This window comes from Labeo rohita, chromosome 3, assembly GCF_022985175.1.
Source record: "Labeo rohita strain BAU-BD-2019 chromosome 3, IGBB_LRoh.1.0, whole genome shotgun sequence".
In the NCBI taxonomy this organism is placed as follows: Eukaryota; Metazoa; Chordata; class Actinopteri; order Cypriniformes; family Cyprinidae; genus Labeo; species Labeo rohita.
The window spans coordinates 40161225-40189148 of record NC_066871.1 but is presented as its reverse complement, the minus strand read 5'-3'; the positions used below and the strand labels follow the sequence as shown (position 1 = coordinate 40189148).

At 37.1% G+C, this 27924-nt stretch overlaps 1 protein-coding gene across 9 annotated transcripts in view; it reads left to right on the top strand.

Moving 5' to 3' along the window:
* rbfox3b (RNA binding fox-1 homolog 3b) overlaps window positions 1-27924 on the top strand; it is a 314331-nt gene that overhangs the window by 120883 nt on the left and 165524 nt on the right. For 5 of the 9 annotated variants that reach the window (XM_051106644.1, XM_051106639.1, XM_051106638.1 and 2 more), the window contains one exon: window positions 21367-21445. Coding sequence is in view for 2 of the 9 variants with exons in the window: in XM_051106639.1 (XP_050962596.1) it covers window positions 21424-21445 (22 nt within the window). In the remaining 7 variants the exon portion in view is untranslated. Of the gene's footprint in view, window positions 1-11320; window positions 11459-21366; window positions 21446-27924 lie in introns of all 9 variants that reach the window. The other 4 variants (XM_051106640.1, XM_051106643.1, XM_051106641.1 and 1 more) reach the window with 1 other exon arrangement.

Here is a 27924-nt window from a genome sequence, read left to right as displayed (position 1 = left end):
TACACATATACACACACACACTAGTGACTAGTTTTCTGTATGTTTGTTTAGTCTGTTGTTCTATCTATTAGGGCTGCACAATTAATTGAATTTATAATTTACAATTACAGATGCCAAAATTATGCAAACGTTCAAAGGCACAATTACCAAAAAAATTAAATAAATAAAAATAAAAATCCAAAATAAATCCACTTACATTATTCTGCTTGCTTAAGATGTGTGTGTCTATGTGTGTGTGTGAGAGTATGTGTGTTTTTCCTACATGTTATCTTAAGGTTTTTTTTTTCTATTGTTTATTTTTACATTTTTTTTTAACTTTTTTTATATTTAAAGAAGAATCTATATATAAAAATGTGGCTTGCAGTTGCTTCAAACAATGAAAAAAATAGCTTTGCTTCAAACCTATTGAAAACATCATTCAGTGTAAATTGTGATAACCGTAATTAGGGCTGCACGATTAATCGCATGATACTGTGAGGCGCGCTTAGTCAATGAAGCCGGTGCTTTGATTAGTAGTAAAGCTCCATCATGTGCGTTCAGCTGGAGCGCCAATTAATACATAGAGCCGTAAATCACTGACAAGCTACACAATATTGTGCGATTAATCGTGCAGCCCTAACCGTAATTAATAATCGCAATTACAATTTCAAGGTAATTATCAACAATTATGATTTTTGTCATAATCGTGCAGCCCTACTATCTATTGTTCGGTCTGTAGTTTTAGCTATCTGTTATTCTATCTGTTGTTTAGGCTGTTCTACCTATTGTTCAGTCTGTAGTTCTATCGGTCTGTTATTCTATGTATTCTTCGGTCTATTTGTTCAGTCTGTAGTTCAATTGGTCTGTTATTCTATCTTGTTTGGTCTGTCGTTCCATCGGTCTGTGTTTAATCTGTCGTTTTATAAGCCTGTTGTTCAGTCGGTTTGGTTCAGTGTGTCATTCTGTAGATCTGTTCTTTGGTCTGTTCTATCTATTGTTCAGTCTGTAGTTTTATTGGTCTGTTATTCTATTTATTTTTTGGTCTGTCATTCCATTGGTCTGTTTGTTCAGTCTGTAGTTTGATTTGTCTGTTATTCCATCTATTATTCGGTCTGTTTGTTCAGTCTGTAGTTCAGTCTGCAGTTCTATCGGTCTGTTATTCTATCTATTCTTCGGTCTATTTGTTCAGTCTGTAGTTCTATCGGTCTGTTTTATTTTTTGTTAGGGTCTGTTTGTTCAGTCTGTAGTTTTATCGACCTGTTATTCTGTCTTTTGTTCAGTATGTTTGTTGAGTTTGTAGTTTGATCTGTCTGTTATTCTCTTTTGTTCAGTCTGTAGTTCTGTTGGTCTGTTATTCTATCTGTTGTTTGGTTTGTCATTCCATTGGTCTGTTTGCTAAGTCTGTCATTCTAAATATCTGTCCTTCAGTATGTTCTATATATTGTTTGGTCTGAGGTTCAGCCTGTTTGCTCTGTCTGTCGTTCTATCTGTATGTTCTGTATGTTTTTCAGGCTGTCATTCTCTTGGTCTGTCGTTCTGTGTATTGTTTGGTTCTGTTATTGTGTCTATGGTTCAGTCTGTCGTTCCATCTGTCTGTTTGTTCGGTCAGTAGTTCTATTGGTCTGTTATTCTATCTTTTGTTCAGTCTGTTTGTCTGTTATTCGATCTTTTGTTCGGTCTTTGTTCAGTCAGTAGGTCTATTGGTCTGTTATTCTATCTGTTGTTTGGTGTGTCATTCCGTTAGTCTGTTTGTTCACTCTTTTATTCCGTCTGTCCGTTGATCCTTCTATCCTGCTAGCTATGTATCTGTTATGTTACTGTCCTCTCTCTCTCTGTCATGGTGTGTTGGCGGTGTTTACAGACTGGCAGTAGACAGTAGTCCGAGACATGCAGAAACACACGCTCATGTTTGCGGTGGCAGATTGTCAGGCCATATGTGTGTGTAACAGACAACATGGAAAGGTGTTGACAGTCAGATCTGGTCGTGATCAGACATGTTGGTGGGAATTTGAGTGATTTATTTATAAATACTAAAGGCTGGCCAGATCACTCCTCCCGTCAGCTCCTCCATCTGTACAGCCTGCGTTTCATCTCTCTTTTATTATCTCGTCTCATCCTGTGTTCTTGAGTGGGTTTGAGCCTTTACATTAACACTTCTGTACATCAGAGCTGCTCACATCCCCGTAAACATCTGGCATGATTGTTTATATTGTTAGTCAAAGTGTTTTTGAAGCCCTTCTGAAGCATACATAAGTACTTTTACATTTTAGATGCTGCCATTTCATCCATATTGTACTTTTCAGTGTATATCCAAACATACAATGCATAAATCACATCAGTCGCTCTTTTCCATGCAGTTTCCGTGAATGCCGATTGAAGCTTTCATGCTTCAGAAAGAACGCCAAAGGGTCACGAGTCATGTGACCTTTTGTTATTATGCTTTTATGATGCTTTTCCATCCTTTTTGAACCTTGAAAGCTCTATAATGGAAAGTCATACGTGTTTCAAATGACCTTAGGGTGAGTTAATGTTGACAGAAGTCTTTCTCCCGCCTGAGTTTTCTGTCTTTTCCTCATAACACGCTCTCATTGCTATTTTCACACTGCGGTAATGAAGACCTGCTGCTAACGTACTCGTCTGACTGCGTGTTGGGTCTCAGTTGCTCTATGAGCGTGTGTATATGAGTGTGTTTATCTCCTGCTGGGCGTCTAAGGGGTTTTTCTGAGAGCTTTCTGCCCCCCGTCGACCTCTATTCATTGACAGTGTAATGTTGTCAAATGCTCCAAGTCAATGGGGACGTGAGCACATGGTCGGCGATTCATTACTGGCATGCTCTCATTTCATTCAGCAGTGTTACTCTATTCCTCCTGTGAAACTGGATTACACATTAACCTCATTTACACCTGTTGCCACTATGAATCCAGTTTGCACACTAAAAATAACTTGTGTTCGTTAAAAAGGTTTGATTGTCTTGTCTGTCATTAGCAGAAAGTAAAGTTTCATTTCATCTTTTATCATTTTGTAGTAAACTGTTACTTGAAATTACACCTGTATGGTATGTATTTATTTATTTATTAATTTCTATGAATTTATTAATCATTAAAATAAATATGATTTATATGACACATGTATAAAAAAAAAATACACACTTGTACGTGATTATAGTTTATATACATGACGTGACGCCTAAATTTTCTGTTCTATTTTTTTCAGTTAAAAATTGGTGGATGCCATATATAGTACCTCTCCTATGTATGGACCCAGTTTAACTTTTCAAAAAAGATTAGTTATTTGTAATTTTTCTGTTATTCAAAGTGTCAAAATATCATGTGGTGTGACCGTCTGGCCATAACTGTTGTTGGAAACATCTTTGAAATTACCCTACGTTTATTCTGATTAATTTTCTGCACTATTTGGCATGATTTCCAAAATGTTTTAAACTGTGTCCGATGATTTCCCTTTTATGAAATATCATGTGGTGCGACCATCAAGAAACTACCATTTGGGGACTTTTATGTTGAAATCTTTCCAAATATAGGACTTTGCATCGTATAATTGCATCGCAATTTGCCAATGACCCATGGAATAATCAAGTGGGTTTGTAACTCTTTCAAATTTGGAAAATAAAATAACCTTTTTAACAGCTGATATGTAGATACCACATTTGGATATCATGTGGTATGACCTCAAAAAAAAAAAAAAAAAATTTAAGTTATTTCTACAAGTATTTATTTTTATTGTAAATTTCAGTTAACCTTTTGTGGGAAGCTAGCTTGTTTTGTTTAGGTAGACAATTATGTGCTTGTAAATTTCGACTGAATTTGAACAATCATGTGGTGTTTTCTATTGTAGAAATTATGTCTCAGATTGGCAGTTTTTGTGCTTTTATATTCGATTGATAGTTTATATACATGAAATACTTTATTTCAGTGTCATTTGGAATAGATTTTTAATGCAATTTGGGTCATTTCAGACGGTTAATGTTTAATCTTTATATAATATGAGGAAAAAATGCAAAAAATGAATTTAGAGCATATAATTTTAGTTTGGTAATGTATTTATTAGTAATTGAGCAGCCAAGATTGGGCAAAGTTCAGAAATAACTGGGACTAAAGAAATGCCTGCAGTTAATGCCATGTGCTGCACTTTTCTCTTTAAATTGATTTTTAATGATATAAAGACTGCGTCATTTGGAGTGACCACTCATCATGTGGTGCAACCAATAATAGGAATAACTATTAAAATAAAATAAAATATCTAATTTCTCTGGTTGAAATATGAATCACTGCTATAGCATGCTTAAGTGAATAATGTTTTTAAAACTTTTTTATTAGTTTTATTTAAACAAAATAAGTCTGCTAACTATATTTAAGAAGGCAACTCTGAAATTATAAAACAAAAATATGAAATCATTTACAAAATCTCTAAATAAATACAAATACTTTGTTTCTAAACACTTTAATTACTGAGAACATCTAAAAAAATGTTAACAATGTTAAGGAAAATTAATTCATTTTAATATAAATCATGGTCGCATCACATGGCCAATTCATTGAGATGGAAAAAAACAAACAAACAAACAACAACAAAAACTCACTAAAATCACTTAATTTTAAATTTTAATATGAATTTGTGTACACAGAATTCTTAATGTTTGAACAGTTACAACAGATATTATTTTTTTTGTATTTTAAATTGGCCTGTAGAAAATCCTTATACGCCAGTGACCCATATATAGACAAAATTGAGCATCTCAATTCAAAGCAGAAAATTTTTTTTTTTTTTTTTTTTTTTTTTATAATATTTAAAGCCGTTATGAAGACATGAGCATTCACTGCATAGCAGGAATGACCATCATTCGTGTGTTGTGTATCACCTGTAGTGTGTGTGTTATGACTGACAGATGGAGGGCGTTTGATTGCACCGCACACATCTGTTGCATTCAGCTAATTCATCTCATTAGCGAGACGTTTGGAAGAGGACTGAGAGACGTGCGTGTGTGTGCGAGTGTGTGAGCCGTGGGTGGCAGATTGCATCGCCCGCTTCCTTCCTGCGCGGGTCATGGGGTCACCTCGCATCGATTGCGCCGCAACATCCAAATCTGAATCTGACAAGGATGCGCACTCACAATAACACGCGTATGTCTCACACACACACACACACACACGCACACCTGCGCATTCATACGCTCGTGAACGCCCACACACACGCATATGAGCAGTATCCATGTACGTCTATGTTTGTTAATGAGTTCAAATATAGAAGCTCATCAAGTGGCGTTCTACTGAATAATTAATGAGTTTGCCGTCCGAACCCACAGATGGTCATATGACACGACTTCGAGTTCTGCGTACATACTTGTACATATTTATAACTGTTGTGATTGTTGTCACCATGCCAACCACCCGCCGTCGCCATGACGACGTCTAAAGGGAGGAGTCAAAGTGACATTCCTAAAGGGGCGTTCAGGGTTCAAGTGCAGCTTTATGTTTACACAATGTTGGTGATCATGAAAAAAATAGCTTAGAATCATATTTGCACTGCACTTACAATGCGGCAAGGTTGTGGACCGTTTAAAAGCATGAATGTGGTGCATTTACATTAATAATTCATTAAAAACCCATTTACTACTTGATTTGTAAAGCATCTAAATTGCTGGATGAGTTTCTCTGTGTGCATTACAGATATTTTTTCTTTGATATATTTGAGTGTTGCCAGGTATTACAGCAATATTTGTTCACATTAGTCTCACTTTAACACTTATGTTTGCTTTTTGTTGCTCTGCTTTTGATACTGTGTTTTTAGTGTATATTGCATTATGTTGAAAATGCATCACCGTAAACATAATGTTTGCTCACTAATGGATGAGTTCAAATGGTTTTCTGTTGTAGTGATTGGGCTGTGTGATTTACTATATGTGGAATTTATTAAGTGGAGTTTTTTTTTTTTTTGCATGAATGAATTAAAACATAGGGCTGTACACTTAATTAAATCATGATATGGACTGGTAATTTTTTAATTAAAGCATTAAAATGCTATCCAGAAGAATTAACAGTAAAACCAGATAATTTGGGTAAATATCTGTAAAATGTAATTTAACATTCTGTACCTTAAAATTTTCTTAAATTTAATTTAACCTATAAAAGTTAAGAAATTTAAATGGAACAAATGGAATTTTGAAGTAAAAAACAGAATTTGGGGAAAAAATGGAATTTGAAAAAAATAAAATGAATTTGGGAGGAAATTAAATAGATTTTACAGGGTCGTTTAATGAACATCATAAACAAATATTGTTGATGGAATTTAGTATGTATTGACACCAGGATGTTGTATAATTGTTAATCACGATTGAGTAGTAGACTTCATTTCATTTTGCTCTCTAATGAAAGTGAAGGCACATTCATGAGGGTGTTTTGTAAAATAGATACACTTGTTTTGCTTTTTTAAACCTACTCATTATTTACAGCTGATGGATGGCAATTACTTCTGTACGTGATATACTGGAGCTGGGCGAATCAAAAAGTAATCTAAACTGAAATTCAAAACTCTCAAGGACAATATTTTTCCATGTTGGTTGTTTATTTATTTATTTATCTAATCCTGGTAATACTTTCCTATTAAAAACATACCACCATGTGTCTAATCTGCACTATATGGATGTGTATGACCATTGCACTTGTGTCTTTTGCAGCGTCTCGCACGTGAGTGGTGCATTTAAGACTCTTGTGTCAAGTTTACAGAATTTAATCTTTTACACGCAGTGCTGCTCATCAATATCAGTTCCAAAACAGTGGACCAATCAGAAGAGCAGGGAGGCGGGACAAGCATTGCCTGCTTTTGTTTACTATAGCAAGTTGGCATGGCAACTTTTGTATTTGTATTTGACCGAATTCTGCGCTGCACTTTTTTTTAAAGGGAACCCTGGGTATTAAGACTTGTATGGCTTAATATAATATGCATGTCTCTTACTGCAATATGCATGCTTTTTTTAAAAAATCCACATTGTTAGATGCATATTTTGGACTATGGGGGACGCCATTATTTTGATTCCATAGAACGATTGCTTTGGTGAGCTACTGGCACTGAGCTATGCTGCTTTTACCACAACACAACTTGGAAAATAAAATACTGATATGATGACCACAGCTACTGAAAGAGCTTGCAGGTGGCAATCGATGTAAGCATAAGCTTAAACCAAATGCTGTACCATCAATATTCCCCACAAAGAGTCTAAACACACCTAGATATCAAGTGAAATCTGGACTATGAAACTTTTCCGGTGGCTGTGGCGTCATGACAAGCGTCAGCATGTTTACATCATTTGTAAGCTCCTTCAGTAGCTGTGGTCTACTAAAAACCTCAAAGGCATCAGGGCTAAAGTAGAGAGAACACAGACGCTGGTCTTTAGGACGTTTTATTCGCCCACAGGCATCTTCCTGTTCTTTTCTTGTTGTCTTATTGCTAGGAAAGCAGTGAAGGCTTTCATCGCTTTTCATGTTGCCCATTGACTGAAAATTACAACCAAAAGCTGCACAGTGTAGCTTTTGCATCAATATTCTATTTTCCAAGTTGTGTATTTGGAGTTGTGTTGTAGTAAATTACCCAGGGTTTCCTTTAAGCCATTCTTAAGCACTGTGTCTCGCGTTTTAGGCGTAAAGACGTTCTGTGTAAATGAGAGGACGATCATATGTAACAGCAATCATGAGTCAGATTGACATCTATAACTATGAGGCACATATATACTGATATACAAGATATACTGTTTAACTTGCTGTGTTTAATAACCAATAATGTTTGAAATAAGGATGATTCACTAATGCATACTCTGTGCAAGTATTGACCACTGTCTGAATTCCATTACATTAGATTATACAATATCCATGACCTAAAGACCATGAGCTTGTCCCTGCTTTTTAATATCTGTTTTGTACTGCGTCTGAGTAAATGAATGGAGTCTATTTGTGGAGTTTAAGTGGTTCGGCGCTTGTTCCGTAGTGGTGAAGGTTTATTTGAGAGCTTTTTCAGTGTGGAAACTTTAGGAACTAGAATATATGTGACCCCGATTTGGTTTTGAACAAAAAAATAAAAGAACTTGCTGACCAGTGGATCATCTGCAGTGAATGGGTGCCGTCAGATTGAGATTCCAAACAGCAAGTATTCCACACCACTCCAGTCCATCAATTAACATCTAGTGATGTGAAAATCTGTGTGTTTGTAATGGAAAAAAGTCATCTTGTCTAAATCAGAAGAGAAATCTGCACAGATCAAGCATTGTTTACAAGCCAAAACAGTCCAAAACAAATATGTTGTTGGATTTTGATGTGAAAGACAACAGGAGATGGACTTTTTCACTGGAGGAAATTTCCTCGATAAAGCGATATGAGGAGTTACGATAAATGTTCGATATAATTTTTATGTGCCAAAAGCGGAACGAAACAGCGAAACATCCGCTCGGGCCAATGTTCAAACTGCCGCGCTGCGTGACCTCACTAGAGAAAATGCATTTATGCTTTCACGTGAGCACTAAACAGCGCTGTGAGATCCAGTGTGAAACACTTGAATTCAGCGATGAACACACATGACTCTTAAAGCTGTGTGCAATGAGACCGTCAGAAGGCTTTTCAATCTACAAATCGCCATCATTTACCATGGATTTACTGTAGTAAGACTCACTGCACCATTGTATTGTGGCAGCAATGTGAGATATTTGCACTGAATTTTATTACAAGAGTAATGGTATTTAATTATAGTATGCATGTATTTGTGATTAAGCTATAGCATGTGTGCATTTATACTGAATGTTCTTAGACTACCGTTTTTCACAGGTTGCTACAATTTTTACAGATGTTACTGATTGATAATGAACAAAAATGTACCTCTGCTGCATCGAGCTACTATCAAATGTGCATTTCTAAGAGACGATAAAAAGTGTTGTTATTATTGTTGTTGTTGTTGCTGTTGTTGTTGTTGTTGTTGTTGTTGTTGTTGTTATTATTATTATTATTATTATTATTATTATTATTATTATTATTATTATTATTATCTGACAACCCAAACCTGTTTCTTGATTTGAAACAATATAACTCATTAGAACATGCAGAAATATTTTTTTTCTATTTAAATGTCTATTTTGTTAAGAAAAATGAATGGTTTGGTTTCTACAACTTTTACTTTGGAGCAAAAATCTGACTAAACTTGAAAGAAATAAAGATTTGACTTTTATCGTGATGATTATCGATATCGGCTAATAAAAAAATCATTATAATAATTGCTTTGCCCATATCGCCCAGCCCTAGCTCATATTTTAGCCAAAAGCGACAGTTTGAAGTTAAAATGTCTTTTTGGGTTTGTTTCACTGTCACATAACCAGACAGAAGTGGCAAACACAGAATGCAAGCACTCTAATGTTTTACAGCGATCATTAAACAGACACACAGCACTTGCTTTTTATAGAACGAGCTCTCATTAAACATGAATAATTACTCTGACGGCTGAGAGAGATGCTGCATCTGAGTTTGTACACGTGAGCATCAGCAAAGTGTCTTTTTATTTTCACTGAATTTCGAGTTAAAGCACTCATTCTCAGAGTTTAGAATATGTAAATGAGCTCTGCTGGGATTGGCTGACCTGTGTATTAGTGAACTTCACACTGTAGTATGTGGGTGGTTTTATGTTAATAAGCTACCCTGAGTTATAAGTAAATATTCTGAGGGGAATTTCTGTAAGTTACGCTGTGTCATATAGATCAGTGTTTGCACTTTTGACTTTTCAAAATCATAAAATTAAGATTTTGAGTACATTTTTGCCAGAAAATACTATTTCTTTTTTTGTTTTAAAACATCATGTTTAATTCAGTGTGTTTCTAGCTGTTTCTGTGTAATTATTTGAAAGCTTATTTTACAGTTTGTTGTTATTATGCATTGATCTGAGATGAATCGCCCATAAAAACCCGCTGTAATGTCTGAAAGCCTCTCTGGCCTCATGCCATGAGAATATGCTAATATGACTTTGCTAATCATTCAGTGGCATGGTATTTCCATCTGATAGCATGACGGTATTTGATGTAGGATGAGTTCTGTAGGGATTTGAGGTGTTCGTTTTGGGGTTATTTCAGGACACACTCATGTAGGGAATCAGGACAGCTGGATTTGTATCATAGTGAAGCCATCTGCTGGAGAAACAGAGCAACAGCAGCCTAAACAACAGTAAAAACACAGTAAAACAGTAATATTGTGAAATATTATTGCAATGTAAAATGAGTGTTTCCTATATGAATATATTGTTAAATGTAATTTATTTCTGTGATGTAAAGCTGAAGTTTCAGCATCATTACTGCAGTCCTCAGTGTCACGCGATCCTTCAGAAATCACTATAATAAGTTCATTTGCTGCTTATGAAACATTTCTGATTATTACCAATGTTGAAAACGGTTGTGGTGATTAATATTTTTGTGGAAACTGTGATGTTTTTATTTTCATGCTTTTTGATGAATAGAAAGTTCAAAAGAACAGCATTTATTTTAAATGAAAATCCTTTGTAAGACTGTAAACATAATGCTAATTTATTTCATTTTAGTTTAATGTATTTTTTTTAGTTATTTGTTTTTATTTAAATTGTATTTTTCATCATATTTATTTTCTTGGTTACATATCAATTTAGAATTGTAATTTATATTTGTTTTTTATTTTTTATTTAAATAATGTACATATGTTCCCTTGTACGTATTTATTAATTAATTTGTTTGTTTGTTTTGTATTTTTGTGGAAGTGGTACTTTTTTTTTTTTTTTTTTTTTTAAAGGATTCTTTGATGAACAGACAGTTCAAATAAACAGCGTTTATTTGAAATAATATGAATTAATATATAATATATAATAAATAATATAAATAATAATAATAAAAAAAAATCATAAATAAATAAATAAATAAATACATTTTTACATACCCCAAACTTTTGAATGGTACTGAATGATTACCATATTCATGTAGTATTTTAATGCACTTTGAGTAAAAGCTGGACTTCACAACTGACAGATAAAATCAATAATTTTATGAATATTTTATCAGTAATTTTTAAATATGATAGTTCTTCCATTATGGTAGTGTCAAAAACAAGGTATTACCATAGTACTTTCTGTAAGTAAGTCATGCACAGACATTTGTCGCAAAAGGATGTAAACTGCAGGTTTTAGAGGGGTTGATTGAGAGAGCGTCTCCAGCTGTATGTGATTGCTGTCAGTAGATGGCGCTGCAGTCCTCCGTCTGTCTCTGTAATCCTGTGCTGCTCTCATGAGTCTGTGGCTGCAGAGGTGAATATTCTTTATTATCTTCAATTACCTGCAGCTCAACGACTCCCGCAGGACGCAGAGACCAGGACGTGAGGCTGATGAGGACATAAACGCTGTTTTTGGAAGCGGCTCCTGAGGGGGAAACACGACTGTTCTTACTAAACTGCTGAGAACAGCCCTGCTGTGTGCGCGTGTGAGTGTGCGCACGCGCTTGTGTGTTCAGTGTTCTCACAAACTCTGTGCCTCTGCATTAGGACTAATTTAGTGTTGTGATCTCTCTCTCTCTCTCACTGTGTGTGTGTGTGTGTGTGTGTGTGTGTGTGTGTGTTTCCCATACAAGGCAGATAATTGAAATCCAGAAAGACTGGCAGTAATTCGATTAGGATGGAGCAGCACTAGGTCTGTGTGTGTGTGTTGAACTGATATGTGAGCAGTTGTAATTAATTTAAGAATGGACAGCCCTGAAAACACCCTTCATTAAGAGATCTGTCTCTCCCGCCTGTCTCTCTCAATAATATGCCACATAAATGGAAGCTGTCAGGAACATGTCCAAGTCATATTGAAAGAAAACAAGCAGCATGTATTATTAGTTATAATTAATATATTCCTTAGGTATGAAAATCAGTATGGAAGATAATTATATTGTTTTGTTATTTTTGCATTGACATTTTCAGGATAATTAAGCACATTTTCCTCAATTTAGTTTAAGAAGTGTGACTTTGGCTATATTTAAATTAAATTTTTGTTAATTATTTATTTATTTATTTGACTTATTTTATATTAAAACATTAAAATGTATTTTTTTATTTATACCATAAATCTAAATTTTAAGATACATAATTCCGTATCATATATGCATTTGTATTTTAATCATTTTATAATAATTCATTCATACATTAAATTTTGGTTGTTAATTTATTTTAGATGACTGTATTTTATTATACAGTTTGACATTGACTTTTTCAAGATCACATTTCACACAGTCACATTTTTAATAATTTTTTTTTCCCCAAAATTTTCTTTGAAAAGGATTCATTTATTCATTCAGTTTTAGTGTAGTTTTATTTTTTTATATTCATTAATTCATTCATTTTTATTAACCATTTACATATTCACATATTACGTATTTACATATATATTTTCATTTATTTACAAGTTATGCTTATTACCTTGATGTTTTTGTTTTTATTTATCTGTGTTTATTTAAATTTAAGTATTTATTCATTATGGCTGCATTTATTGTGATGCCTTAGTAGTTGAGTCGCATGTTTTTTTTGTTTTTTTTTTAGGTAAGGTTTGTCTCTGTTGAAGTGAGAATCAAATTAGTGTGAACTCTAATAATCATGTGTGTGAAGCAGTTTCAAATTTTAATGGTTGCAGTATTGATGTGTGTGTGTGTGTGTGAGAGAGAGAGAGAGAGAGAGAGAACTGGTATAAAACTGCATCAAGCCTGTTATATCTGATCATTTCTGGAGGTTTTCTGATGGTTTGGGGTTTAGTTGTGAAGACTCAGCACTTACTGAACATTGATGTTTTCCATCATGAATGAACAGGATTCTTGTTTCTGATTTTGCTGGGTCATGCCAAAAGTTGTTTTTTAAATTGTGGTTAGTCTGTAGTGACTTTTATTTTTTTTTTTTACTGTCGTGAATTAGACTGTTTAATGATCACATACAAGACATGCAAGTTGACTCATTAGTATGGGTCTTCGTTGTCTTACACACATGCTGACAGTGCAGAGTCTGATCCGTTAACACACTCTGTGTGTGTGTGTGTGTGTGTGTGTTGGGACATGGTCGTAGACAGAATCGATGTGTTCCAGCCGTGAATCTGTCCTTTATCACAGTAATATGATTCTCATCGATGAAACACTTTTTCATAACGCCCTGCAGTGCTTCACAGTTTCACATGTCAGCTGTGTAATTCACACGTGCACTGGGATCATGTCAGCTCTACAAGAGACTTACTTATTTTGTGAAATGTATTAATCATAGTCATGTTTTTATTTTACTTCATTTGTTTTTTATTATTTTTTTAAGCGTCACAACTACGTGTGAAGGATAAGCATGAAGACGAAGGTCAATGAAATCAAAAGTCTTTAATACATTCCAAACAAATAAATCCACAAGCAGTGCAGGAACACACATACACACAGACGAACCTGGACGACAAACACTAAACTGAAACCAACTTCTAAAGACAGGTGATATTGAGGGCAGGAACAGGAAAACCATATATGGGCACATGAGGGAAAAAACAATACAAATAATTCAGGGGTGTGACATTTAAGTTTTACATTTGTTATTTTTTATATTTATGTAAATTGTAAAATTTGTTCTTTTGTGGTTGGTTTGATTTTATTTACTTTTTTTTTTTTTTTTAATTAAGTAGTCATCATGGTCTTGTTTGTTTTTATTTTTTTAACTTATTTGTTTTTTTCATTATTATTCATATATTTTTATTGTTATATTTGTATGTTTATTTAAACTGTAAACATTTTTTATTTGCATTTATATTTGTAATTTATTTACATTGTAAAGTTAAATTGTTAATTTTAAGTTATTTAATTTAAGTTAATAATACATTGTAAAGTTTATTCATTGTGTATTTATTTACAGTACATTGTGAAGTACTTAATAACATGGTCATGTTGTGTTCCCCTTCAGTCGTTTCACTACGACGTTACATAGGGGAACTCGCTTGAGAGTCCAATCATCTCCAAGCCTTATTCAAAAGGCCAATGAACATTCATGAACATTGGCGAGTGGTATTTGCATGCCGAGCCACTCCCCCCGTATACACGGGTATATAAGAAGGCGGCGTGCAACCACTCATTCAGACTTTTGCTTTTGGAGCCTCGTCTTCTGAACCATTTAAAAAAAGAAAGAGTTCCTGAGTTCACACTCTCTCTGCTGGCGTGCTGCCGAGCTACTAAAAGAGCTTCATCTAAAAGAGCGTTCGGCAGCCGCCAGCCTAATCCTGCGGGCTGCCGTTTTCACGGCATCAACGCCTCCCGCACTCCAGCGAGCGCCCCGTCTGAGTGCACGGTTGTGCCGCGGTTTCTCCCTGGGCGGACCGGGATTTCAAAAGAGTGAATTTCTCGCGGCTGTCGAGGACATCTTCCCGGTATGTCTCTCCGGCCGTGCGCTTCCGGGTGCGGTAGTTTCCTCGCCTCTTTGGACGGACATGATCGCTGTCTCACGTGCCTGGGCCAAGAGCACGCTGAGGCAGCGTTCACGGATGGTACGTGCGTTCATTGCGAACGTATGTCCATGGCTGCGTTAAAGTCCTGCCGCTCATTCATGAGTAGGCACCCCTTGTTGTCTTCCCGCGGTAAGTCGTTGAGCCGTCAAGGTTTTTCGGCTGCCGCGGTGAGGCACTTGGGGGACATTCAGGTGACTGTGCAGAATGTTCCGTCGGCCCCCAAAGCCCTGCGGACTTCTGCGTCACCGCGCAGTCCCGTTGAGCTGCCAGAGCAGTATACCTCCCCGTACAGCGGGCTGGGTATCTCCTTTTGCGCTCCCCAGGAGGTCGAGATGTCTGCTGCAGCATCAGAGGGAGAGTCTGACGATGAGGCTGACGATGAGGCGGGTCGGTACCCCTCTGCGGTTGCTGCCCCGTCTGAGACAGATGCTGAACTGTCGGCTATGCTCCTCCGAGCCGCCAAGGAGATCGGTCTGGACGTGCCCAAAACACCTCCGGCCGATCCCTCTAGGCTGGATGATTGGTTTCTGGGGAGGGCTCCCCGCGGCACCGCCGCGCTCTCCCCCCAGTGCCTTTCTTCCCGGAGGTGCATGAGGAGCTCCTCTCCCCTCGCCTCTCTCGACGGCGGTGCAGCCCGGGGTTATGGGGCGGTCCCTCAGGTCGAGCACACTGTCGCGGTGCATCTATGCCCGCCCGGCATTGCCACCTGGCGGGATCGGCCCCATCTCCCCTCCAGGGCGTGTGAGTTCTCGTCCGCTCTCGCGGGCCGGACTTACCACGCCGCTGGACAGGCTGCCACCGCCTTGCACGCTATGGCCACCTTACAGGTGTACCAGGCCAAGGTGTTGAAACACCTGCACGAGAGGGGTTCTGACCAGGGTGCAATGGAGGAACTCCGCGCTGCCACCGACTTCGCCCTCCGGGCTACGAAGGTGACGGCGCGTTCCCTTGGTCAGGTGATGTCCACCATAGTGGTCCAGGAGCGACATCTATGGCTGACCCTGGCCCAGATGGCAGATGTCGACAAATCACGGTTTCTCGACGCTCCTATCTCCCAGGGCGGCCTATTCGGCGACACCGTCGAGAACTGCTGGGCGAAGTCCTCGACGGCAGACGGATGCGATTAAACACATCCTGCCCCGCCGCGACATTCCAACCATGTCCGCAGGGCCCCAACCTCCGCCTGCTCGTCGCCGAGGGCCCCCCCCGCGGCTTCCAAACAACCAGCTCCGTCCCCTGCTAAGGTACATGACACCAGATTGGCAGCCCGACGTCGAGCTGGCCGTGGGAGAGCGGCGCCGCCCGCGTCTCAGGGACCCGTCACCCGCAAAAGATCTGCGAAGCGTCCCTGATGCGGGCAACCCGGAGGTGGAGAGAATCGCTCTTTGGGGGATGACAACATCAACGTCCCCACTCCCGGTGGAGGGCCGGGAGCTGTCACAGGAAGAGTCAATTCTCTCACCTCCGGGGTTCAGGCCCCGAGTTCCCTCTTTGAGCAGCGCCCCAGAAGTGTCTCCTCGGATTCGGACTCGGAGCCTGATGTCGCCAGCGCGGGAACCAGGGAAGAAGGTAAGCGCTGCCCAGTGCAGTCTGACTTTTCTCCAGGACGTTCTTCCTTCTGGGATCAGTCCCCTTCCCCTTCCCCCCCCCCCAGGCTGCCCCACTGCGGTCACGTCGGTCAACGTCCCTTTGATACCCCTGGCGACCAGGCTGGGAGCCTGGCTTCAGCTTCCCAGCCCCTCGCGGTGGTTGATTCGGACGGTACGTCTCGGCTGTGCGATTCAGTTCGCCAGGCGTCCGCCCAGGTACAGAGGCGTCCTTTCCACTTCTGTCCATTCGGACATACATGCTGCTGTGCTTCGTGCGGAGGTTGCAGTCCTACTGGCGAAGGACGCAATCGAGCCTGTCCCTCCAGCCGAGATGAAGTCAGGGTTTTACAGTCCTTACTTCATCGTGCCCAAAAAGAGCGGTGGGTTAAGACCCATCCTGGATCTTCGAGCCCTGAATCGGTCCCTTCTCAGGCTGCCCTTCAAGATGCTCACGACGAAGCGCATGCTAACATGCATTCGTCCCCAGGATTGGTTCGCAGCCATCGACCTGAACGACGCGTACTTTCACGTCTCGATCCTGCCTCGACACAGACCCTTCCTACGGTTTGTGAGGTTCCTGAGGGGTGCGAGAAGGGTTAATCCCCCCAGGCCGCACCCCATACCCTCTTGGGACCTCTCCGTCGCCCTCCAGGGCCTGCGGGAGGCCCCATTTGAGCCACTTGCGTCAGTTGAGCTAAAATATCTGTCGCTTAAGACAGCGCTCCTGACCGCACTGGCCTCCATCAAGAGGGTAGGGGACCTACAAGCTTTCTCTGTCGACGAAGCGTGCCTAGAATTCGGGCCCGGCGATTCTCACGTCATCCTGAGACCCCGGCCTGGTTATGTGCCCAAGGTTCCCACCACGCCTTTCCGCGATCAGGTGGTGAACCTGCAAGCTCTGCCCCTGGAGGAGGCAGACCCAGCCTCTGCGATGCTGTGTCCAGTTCACGCTCTGCGTATATACGTGGACCGTACTCGGCACTTCAGACGCACCGAGCAGCTCTTCGTCTGCTTTGGAGGTCAGCAGAAAGGGAATGCTGTCTCCAAACAGAGGTTGGCCCATTGGGTGGTACATGCCATCTCCCTGTCGTACCAAAACCAGGGAGAGCCATGCCCCTTAGGTGTTCGTGCCCACTCCACACGGAGTGTTGCCTCATCCTATGCGTTGGCTCATGGCGCCTCTCTAGCAGATATCTGTAGAGCTGCGGGTTGGGCGACACCTAATACCTTCGCCAGGTTCTACAACCTTCGCGTAGAGGCCGTATCCTCCCGTGTCTTAACATAGACATCACAGGCGAGCGGGAGTCTGGCTGGTGTCGGCTTCCTGCGCCATTCCTAATAGATCCGTGCGCTATTTCCCTCGGTTGTTCCCTCCGGCGAACCTGGGTCCTCCATGCCCCGCAGTCAGGCCTAGTGCGGAGTAGTGCTTGTCTGTGCTCCGGTTGGGTCTCCTTCGCCCAGCAGGTTGTGGCAACATGTTTCAGTATTTTTCCACGGTCAGCCAGAAGGCCGATGTTTCCCTCATATATCCCTAAAATCTATGGATATATTGAATTTCTTGTGTTCCACATGTAGAGATTTCATGTGCTCCGCCCCCCCAACTCCTGCTTCAGTACAACTGGCATCCCTGTGGGGCCCCCTATTGGCCCCCAGGGCGTTGGGAAGGTTACGCTCATATCCGTCTGCTGACACGTCCGCCTGTCGGCACGCGGTGTGTTGCGTAACGCGACGTCTGGTTCGTGGCCTGTTCCATGGGTCTGTTCCCATATGTAACGTCGTAGTGAAACGACTGAAGGGGAACGTCTAGGTTACGTACGTAACCCTCGTTCCCTGAAGGAGGGAACGGAGACGTTACATCCCCTGCCACGACCTGACGTCGCGCTGACGCCGGGCTGCAGCTCGGCTCCTCAGCAAAAGCCTGAATGAGTGGTTGCACGCCGCCTTCTTATATACCCGTGTATACGGGGGAGTGGCTCGGCATGCAAATACCACTCGCCAATGTTCATGAATGTTCATTGGCCTTTTGAATAAGGCTTGGAGATGATTGGACTCTCAAGCGAGTTCCCCTATGTAACGTCTCCGTTCCCTCCTTCGGGGAACGAGGGTTACGTACGTAACCTAGACGTTTCCTTGCAACCAAATGCTGCTTTACTGTAGAATCAATTCATAGGTGTTTTTTTTCTTTTTTTTTTTTCTGATCAGGTGTTGCTCTTTATAAGCAGTTCCTTCTCATTCCCACAATTCCTTCAGCTCACATGAGAGGTCCTGTTTACTGAAACGCATCAGATTAAAATCTTATGAATATACAGTATTATTTAAATTTAACCTGTGAGCAGTGAAGGTGACGAACTTCTGACCTGGTGCATCTTCCGTGTGTGTGCGCGCATGTGTGTGTGTGTCTGCGTGTGTGTTTGTGTGCAAGTGTGTGTGTGTGTGTATCTCCTCAAATAACCCACAGACAGTGACCCAGTTTGACTTTCTGAAGTAGCTGGAAGCATTTCTGCAGCTCCGGATGAATTTAGGGCGTCTTGTTGTCAAGTGATGATTTCGGCATTATGTTTTTTTAATCAGTTGGAAGAAAATGTGTTTGTGTGTTATAGTTATTTCAGACTAGTTTTGTTCATGAAGAGGGCTTCTGCACCTGACAAAATGATTTTTGTAGTCATTTCTAATGTTGTTAAATCAGGGCTCCAGACAAAAAAAACAAAAACAAAAAAACAAAAAAAAAAGTAGGAGTAAGGAGCCATTGGCTTCTATAAGAAACAAACTTAGGCGCCATATAATTTCTTTAGGTGCCACAAAATGCGTGTTTTATTTACTTTTTATTTTGTTTTGTTTTTTAAGCACTTTACCATTTCAGTTATGTGTTTATGTCTCATCTTTCTTAAGTGAATCACTTTCTTGAATGGTTCACTTAAAGTGGGAACTAAACGTCTTTTCCAACTTGAAAACTATATACAGTCACAAAGAAGTGCTTATTTCACAGAATCTGTGCCAATATCACGGACCATAAGCATCACTTGGCCACTGAGTGTAGGTTGGATTCCTTCTTAATGCATCCTATAAATGTTTTTTCTTCATAAAATGCAATTGGTCTTGAATTTTATCTTTAGTCTCTTGCATTCTTTCTTATCATGTAGACATCAGGTTATGTAAAAATATGAATATGCAATAGTTCATATATATATATATATATATATATATATATATATATATATATATAGATAGATAGATAGATAGATAGATAGATATAGATATAGATATAGATATAGATATATAGATGTATAGATGTATAGATATGGATATAGATAGCAAAATGCTCCTGTTTACAATTATTTTTCTAGTTGACTGATAAACTTATGGACGCTAAATGGTTATTCTGTGGTAAATGTATTGTTACGTAGCATTGTTTACAAGCTTTGCAAGTTTTCCGCAGTTTGAAACACTGAATGAGCGATTATGTGAGACATTTCAATACATTGTGCTTTAGGCTCTCTTATAATATAGCCAACTTTTTAATGTTAGTTCTTGTTCATTTCGCACTATAGAGAAAAGATATAATGGGTTCACTTGCCGCTTGAACTGAGGCGTTAAAGTGATCGCTCATGCCACATTAAAGAGCACCAAAACCATGGCTATTGTTTGAATTTCGTTATGAATTTGGTATAATTTTAAAGCTGATACTTTGTTTATTAAAAGGTAACAAAGCTTATTTCGATTACTGGATGGCAAGTGCACTACAAATAATATGAAGTCTACGCAATAACAGAACATAGCATACAGACTAAGATCATAACAAGAAGTCATAGTATTGATTGTAAACAGGAATTGTTGGCAATATTGCCAGTATCCACACAGGTGACAGCTTTACCTGTTGTAGCTTGTTCAAGCTGTGCACAAATTGGACACCACTTCGCATGTCTCCGTCATTTCCTATCTCTCTCATGCTGCACAATGGAGCTGCGTTTAGCAGGTGCGTCAGCACTACTGTTCGGCAGAGATTGTTTTGAAAGACTTTTTTCCACTAAAACTTTGATGCGCATTGTCTCAGCTTAGTACGTGAACATAGCAATAGATGTGATCACAAAACAATTAGGAAAAAGGCATCACATGGACATGCACAAAGGCATCAATTTTTTTTCCTTTTCTTTTTTTTTTTTTTTTCCTTCCCAATCCAAAACATGTACATTAACATTTATATAGTCGCCACTGGCGACCTTAGCAAAAACTTCACTCGCAAATTAATATTTTTAGTCGCAGTCTGGAGCCCTGTAAATACATTCCTATTCAATGAGCCGTGAACATTAAAGGAGTAGTTCACCCAAAAAAGAAAATTTGCTGAAAATATACCCACTCTCAGGCCATTCTAGATGTAGATGAGTTTGTTTCTTCATCAGATTTGGAGAAATGCAGTGAATGGGTGCCGTCAGAATGAGAGTCCAAACAGCTGTTAAAAAAACATCACAATAATCCACACCACCAGTCCATCAATTAACATGTTGAAATGTAAAAAGCTGCATGTTTATAACACACAAATAGATCATTGAGACGTCACATCTTTCTGACAGCACCCATTCTCTACAGAGGATCCATTGGTGGGCAAGTGATGTAAGGCTGCGTTTACTCTGTATCTGATGAAGTAACAAACTCATCTGAGGGTAAACACACTTTAGGCAAATTGTAATTTTTTTTGAGCGAGCTATTCCTTTAAATGTCTGTCAGATTGTGAAGTATTGTTGGATCTGTGCTTGGTTTGTTTTGTGCATTCAGGAGTGCAGTGACAGCTACTCAAATAAGCGATGCTCAGATTAATGACTCACTTTAAGGGGTTAAGAACAGGAGACGTGCACGACGACCTCACGCCAGCCTCCATCACACCAAACATTAGTGCATAGAAACGCATTGCAGTGACGCTCGGCTCATGCAATGCAGGCGTAATTTATATAATGCAATTCAATTATACAAATAAGAAATACATTTTTAAAACATGGTCTTGAACACACAGATTTTGTGTGTTTTGCATTGGTCGGGCATGTAAATAGCTTCAGTAGAGATGCATTTAAAGAATCATGTGACACTGAGGACTGGAGGAATGGTGTGAAAAATGCAGCTTTGCATCACAGGAATAAATTACGTTTTACAATATATTCACATAGAAAACCATTATTTTGAATTGTAAAAATCTTACACAGTTTTGCTGTTTTTACTGTGTTTTTGCACTTTTAAAAGTATTAAAATTTTTTAAAAGTGGTACAAATAATTCAGTGCATGTATTTTAAAGCACTTCATTTATTCCTGTTTGTTTCAGGATCAGGAACGGTGTGTGTGGAGGCACAGAGATCTTCTTCATAAAGCCGCTCGGTTCATGGATATTCCCCTCTGGACAGGTCAGTGAGGAGGGCAAACACTCTTGTGCTGCATTTGCATGAAAACTGCACTTCTTGTCGTTTACTTTCCCGTCCGCCGAGGTTTTCTGTAAGACGGATCAGCTAATATCCCGTTCGGCCCTCCGGTGTGTTCAGGATCTCTGGGAAATGTGCCGAATCCCTCTGAAGGTTTCTGCGTGTTTGAGTAATTGATGAATTGTACTGAATATCTGGACAGGCTTCATTTTGTCACCCTCATCGGCTGCTTAATAACTGTAAATGGGCTCAAAATCTCCCTGCTTTTCTTCACTTTAAATCGGAGTAACAAGGTTATTTTTAAATTAAGCACATTTATCAAACTACCAGGAGCTTGTTTGCAAACTTAAGTGGTTATTACTTGGCCTCAAAACCCAATTAAACTCTTTTACACGCACACACTTTCTTTCTCTTCTTTCTGTTTTTAAGGGCGTGTGTTGTTGCCTCAATGTTTCTGTACTAGAATAAAGAACCTTATTTTGTTTTTATTAATTGTGTTAATTGAGCCAACTGAGGGATGTCACCATATTTTAGTAGTTAATGAAATTTCACAGTTCTCTTTAATATAACAGCAAAACTAATATGCTATTCAGAGTTATTATTGTTAACTAAACCTAAAACCATAAAAAAAAAAAAAAAAAAAAAAAAAAAACATTTTTATTGCTTGAAATCAAATAAACATAAACTGGAGTATAATAAAATAATCAAAAAAGTGTAGACTTAGTTTGTTTCAGCTAGTTTCCAGGCAATATTTCTCATTTTTGATTAAGGCACTGGAAGTAAATAAACTAAAAATTAATCATATCTACAGTATAAAAAGTTAAAATGACAAAAACACACACACAAAAAAAATTGTAAAACAGAAAATTATATAAAAAAAAATGAAAACATTGTATTATAGATGTGTGTGTGTGTGTGTGTGTATACACACACCTATAATACAATGTTTTCATTTTTTTTTATAATTTTCTGTTTTACTAATTTTTTTGTGTTTTTGTCATTTATTTATATATATATATATATATATATATATATATATATATATATATATATATATATATATATTATTATTATTATTATTATTATTATTATTATTATTACTATATACATATATTATCCAGTTTACTTAAGCAATACTTAATTGAGAAATGTATGCAAATAGATTAAAATATTAGCATGCACTTATTCATAAAAAAACACAAACATAAAGGTTACTGAAACTTTAACTAAAATTACAATAAATACAGAAACTTTATATTAAATTATTTTTTCATTTAATTTCATATTAAATGTATTATGAATATTATCAAGTGCACACTAATATTTTCAACTTACTGAATGCATTGCTTAAATAATTATCCAAGTAAACATTAGTAATAAAATATAACAAATACACAACAAAATTACTAAAACTAAAATTAAAATAATAATATATAAATAATTTAAAAAAAAAGTGTAAATTAATTAAAATATAAACAAACTATATTAGTTTATCAGTAATGTCAAAATAGCTTTATTTGTACAGTAAAAATATTTTATTACATTTATTCATATGAGTGTTAACGTGCATGCTAATGTGCTCAATTAATTGCATGCATTTCTCAACTAAGCGTGTGAAATACTTACTAGGTTTACTAAGTAAACCGTCAGTAATGAAATCTATTTAAACTGCAGTACCTGAATTGAGTTCATCACTGTATCTTTGTTTTTAATCTCTTTGGGATCAGAGTAGCAGTACGTGTGACATCTCTAGCGTTAATTGCATTGCATTCTTATTGCATAAAGAAAAATTCTAGCTACATAAGCTTGATTTCATGCTTCGTTTATTATGAAACGTGTCATGAAGCTGTTCATAATGTAGTGAAAGTACATATCGCTTTCTCTGTTGCTGCAGGAACACGTTAAGTACGTACAACAGCAGCACATGCTTGCAATGTGTTACTTCTCTGTGTGTGTGTGTGTGTTTGTGTGTCAGGATTGATGGTGCTGAATATCTGTCAGCAGGCAGCAGAGCTTGATTTATATTCCTGTGTTGTATTGACTGCTGTGTTTATAAGGAAACTCCAGCGTTTGTTCATTACACTGAAGCTGCCTTCACACACATACTGAGGAAACAGAGAGTTTATGCAGCAGATATGATTCATTTTTGTCTGAGATGTTTCTGAGTCACTATTCATCCAGTAAGACTATAAAGCTTTCAAATGAATGTGGAACAGCTCAGGTCTTTTGATGAGAAATGCTTGACTTCATATTTTGATCGGAGACTTTGGTATCCACACTGTTTCTGTTCACTTGTGCAGCTACACTTCACTCACTCACTCACTCACTCACTCACTCACTCACTCACTTGCTTAAAGTTATTTTTTGTTCCATTTTAGAAGTGCACTAGCATTTATTTAATTTGCTCAATTTAGTTCATTTGTATGCATGTTTTTATTTATTTATTATTTGCATGTATTTATGTTTGGTTTACTTGTAAAAGTGTACTGGTTGTTTTATTTTTTATTTGTGTATTTCATATATATATATATATAAACTGGTTTGCTTGTAGAAGTGCACTAGTATATGTGTTTTTTTATTTTATTTATTTATTTTTCATTTGTGTGTTTCATAAATGCGTGCCTTAAAGTTAATTTTCTTGTAGGAGTATACACACACATTTATTTATTTATTTATTTATTTAGCTTAATTTGGATTACTTGTATTTATGCATTTAACTATTATTATTTTTTATTTTATGTACAAGTACACATGCATCTATTTTTGTGATTAATTTAGTTTGCTTGTAAAAGTGCACTAGTATATGTATGTATGTATGTATTTATTTATTTATTTTATTTGTGCATATAATAAACATGCTAAAAGTTAGTTGTTTACTTGTAGGAGAACACAAGTTTATTTATTTGTTTGTGTGTTTGTTTATTATGCTTCACTGGTTTAGTTCACTTGTGAAAGTGCACTAGTATATCTCTATAATTGAATATAAGTAACTGAACAAACACATACTAAAAGTTAAGTCTTCAGTTGTTAAGGTACGCTATCATTTTTTTTTTAATATGCCAGAAGTTATTTTTGTTGACTTGTAGAAGTGTACTAGCACTATATAGATTTGAAGTTTGTAATAGTTTTGCCAAATGTGGTGGTGTTTTCAGCACTGATTTGAGTATATGAGTAGAATTCTTCATATTTGCTCTTAAATCAGCACAGAAAATGTAATAAACTCCATAGATTCGGTCCGTAGCTGACCACAACCCTTTCTGTCTCTGTGTGAGTGTGTGTGTGTGTGTGTGTGTGTGAGGAGTAGGAGTGGATGTAGAGCTGTGCTGACAGAGGGGTTTTTCTGTAGAGCCCATTAGAGGGCCCCATAAATCTGCTCTCACAGCCACTGCAGCACTGAGAGACTTTCTCATTCAGCCAAAAGCTTTCTCTCAGTTTTTCATTTAGGGGAGGCCGAGGGATGGAGGGAAACCCCTGGTGTTTCTCACGTACACACGGGTGAATCTCTGCTCTGACTCAGTCGCACATCACTGCTGTCTGATGAATTCATTCAGCTTGTTGACGTTTTTTCAGTCCTAATGTTTACTTGCAACATTTCTTGTACTAAAAAGTCATAATTTGGTTTCTAATGACTCTTTCCCACCTTTAACTCCAATAAAAGTATTAAAAAATCTTGAAATGAGAATTTTACTTAAAGCGGCATGAGATATTAAAACTTGTTTTCATAAATTACCTTAATTGCAAGTATATTTCATCTCTCTGCACTGGTGAAATGAAACCAGTTCATTGCACTTAATAGAGAAATATCATGTGAGCTCAGTAATAGATTATGCATGCTGTGTTATTTAAAAAGCAGTAACTGTAGACTTTTTTTTTTTGCAAGTTATATTAGTACATGCATAACTTTAAAAGTACACGATGTCCCATCAAACGCTATTTAATTTAAAAAAAAGCAAGAGCTTTTCTCTTTAAAGAGATGATTTGGGGCCACATGTGCAGTCATGTCACTAGATATGAGTTTCTTAATTAAAACGCATATGTCTGAAAGCATTTAAGCTGATGTGAAACTAGTTAAACTGGTCAGCCAGGGGGACTAGTCTTAAACAGATGGATTAGCGTGCGCGAGTAGGTTTCTGTCACCCGGGGTTCAGCCTCAGTAGCATTTACACACTTCAGAGTGAAAGTACATTCATCATGGTATCATGTTCCCAGTGATGGAGCGATTATTGGATCTAAGTGCTCTAAATGTGACGGACGGACTTCCTGTCTGGCGCTCCGCTCGTGGCCTCTCATGCGTTCGCATATAGTTTTAATGAGATGCCTCAGCTGTCTGCTGTAAGTGCATGTGCAGTTTCAGCACTGGGACTGTACGCTGGACATAAAGTGGTGACCTTACATGAGGGAAAATCTGTTCCTGAACAAAGGTGGAGCTGTTAATTTAGTTACGTAATTACATTTGACTCTGCTTTTTCTGTAAATTGCGTGAAAGTGTACAGCAGTTCACCAAGTGCTCTGAAGTGCTATGCTGCAATCCAGTGTAACTTTTTAGTTTTGAAAACAAGCTAGTTTGGTTTCCTCATTTGCACGTTATTCATAATTTATAGTAGGCCAGAATAAATTTTGTGCATCTCGAGTCATGTGCTGAAGGTGTTTAGATGCAGTGTTGTTACAGTATTACGTACAGGGCTGCACATAAGTGGTCGCTCGACCAAAATAAGAAATGCGCTGTGTAAATAAACTCAGAGCACGCATTTGCGTACCGACATGGTTGTTGACAGCTGTTAATGCACAATTACCACGTCAGATCAACAAAATGTAATACTGTGTAAGATTTTTATTCAAACTGAAAGCATAATTCTAGGCTATCTGCTGCCGTTTTCAAAGCACAATGCAAAAAATGTGATATTTAATTCGCTGATGCTCTTTTCTACTGTCGGAAACGCTAAACCGGGGAGGGCATATACTTGCTTGCTGGGTTTAAAAAGTATGAAAATTCATATAAAACATGTAAATATTATCATTTTATTTTTAAGTTTACTATAAATAATTTGACTTTTATTTAATACTCCCTTTTTATTTTAAAATGCAATAGTATTAACACAATTTGAAAAAAGAAAGTACAATGATATTAACACTATTATTAATTATTTTTTTAGACTTATATTTAATGTATCACACTATGTGCTGTGTGAGGACCAAACCAAATCTCCAGGTATAAGAACCAGGCTAAAAAAAAAAAAAAAAAAAAGTGCACCCCTGATTTTGTACTATTATAGTTTTTGTTGCTATTATGGATTAGGTTTATTTAAAAAAAATCTATTTTTTAAATATTATTTCATAATATTTTATTTTTAATTATTTATTAATTTCAATAATTTTGTAATTTTTAAAGTTTTTATCTTTTAAATAGTTTAAATAATATTTTGTTTTGTTTATTATTTTACAGTAATTGTTTTTCCATTTTTGTTTAAATCTTTTATATTTTTAACAATATTTTACTTTTTATTTTAGTTAGTTTCAGTAATTTGTGATGTTATTTATTGATTTATTTATTTTTTTTACAATATGATTGTATATATGATTTTATATGATTTTATGATATGATTTTATCATGATATAATATAATATGATTTTATTTTTATTTTTTAAATTTATTTTTTATTATTTTAGTTTTGTTAACTTTTTTCATTGTTTTTATCTTTTATTTATTTGTTTGTTTAGTTAGTTTCAGTAATTTTGTCATTTGTAATTGTTTTTCTTTTATATTTTTTAACAATTTATTATTATTATTATTATTATTATTATTATTATTATTATTATTATTATTATTATTATTATTATTATTATTATTATTACTTTATCTTATACCTTTTCATATTTTATTTTTATTTATTTTTATATTATTGTTGTTTTAGTTTCAGTAATTTTGTCATTTTTGTTGATTGATTTTAGTTTTTTTTAGGCTTAGTTTTAGATTGTTATTTTAGTACTTTAGTTAAACTAAGTGAAAATGAGATGTTGTTCTTGGCATAAATAAAATAAGTTACAAAAGTATATCAGTGTATATATATCTATATATAAGTGTGTGTGTGTGTGTGTGTGTGTGTGTGTGTGTGCAACATTTAACATTTAATTTAACAATTTTTTAAAATAAATAATTAATTAATTTTTATTTGGTTTGGTATAGTTAATTATAATAACTTTGCCTGTATGGTGTACTAATCCTGGCAGATTTTTTTTTTTTTTTTGGTGTATTGTTTATTTCAGCTATTACCCACAACCCCACAGTACTGGAGGTACTGCCTTACTGCATATTCAGAAGTATGTCATTTCCCATTATCAGCTGTGTGTGTACATGTTTTATGTAGATTTAGTCTTAATGTGTTTAAATGTTTGACAGGTCTGATCTGTACTCTTAAATTTAGTTACTAATAACTGCTTGTGTTCTACCGTATCAATAGAACAAG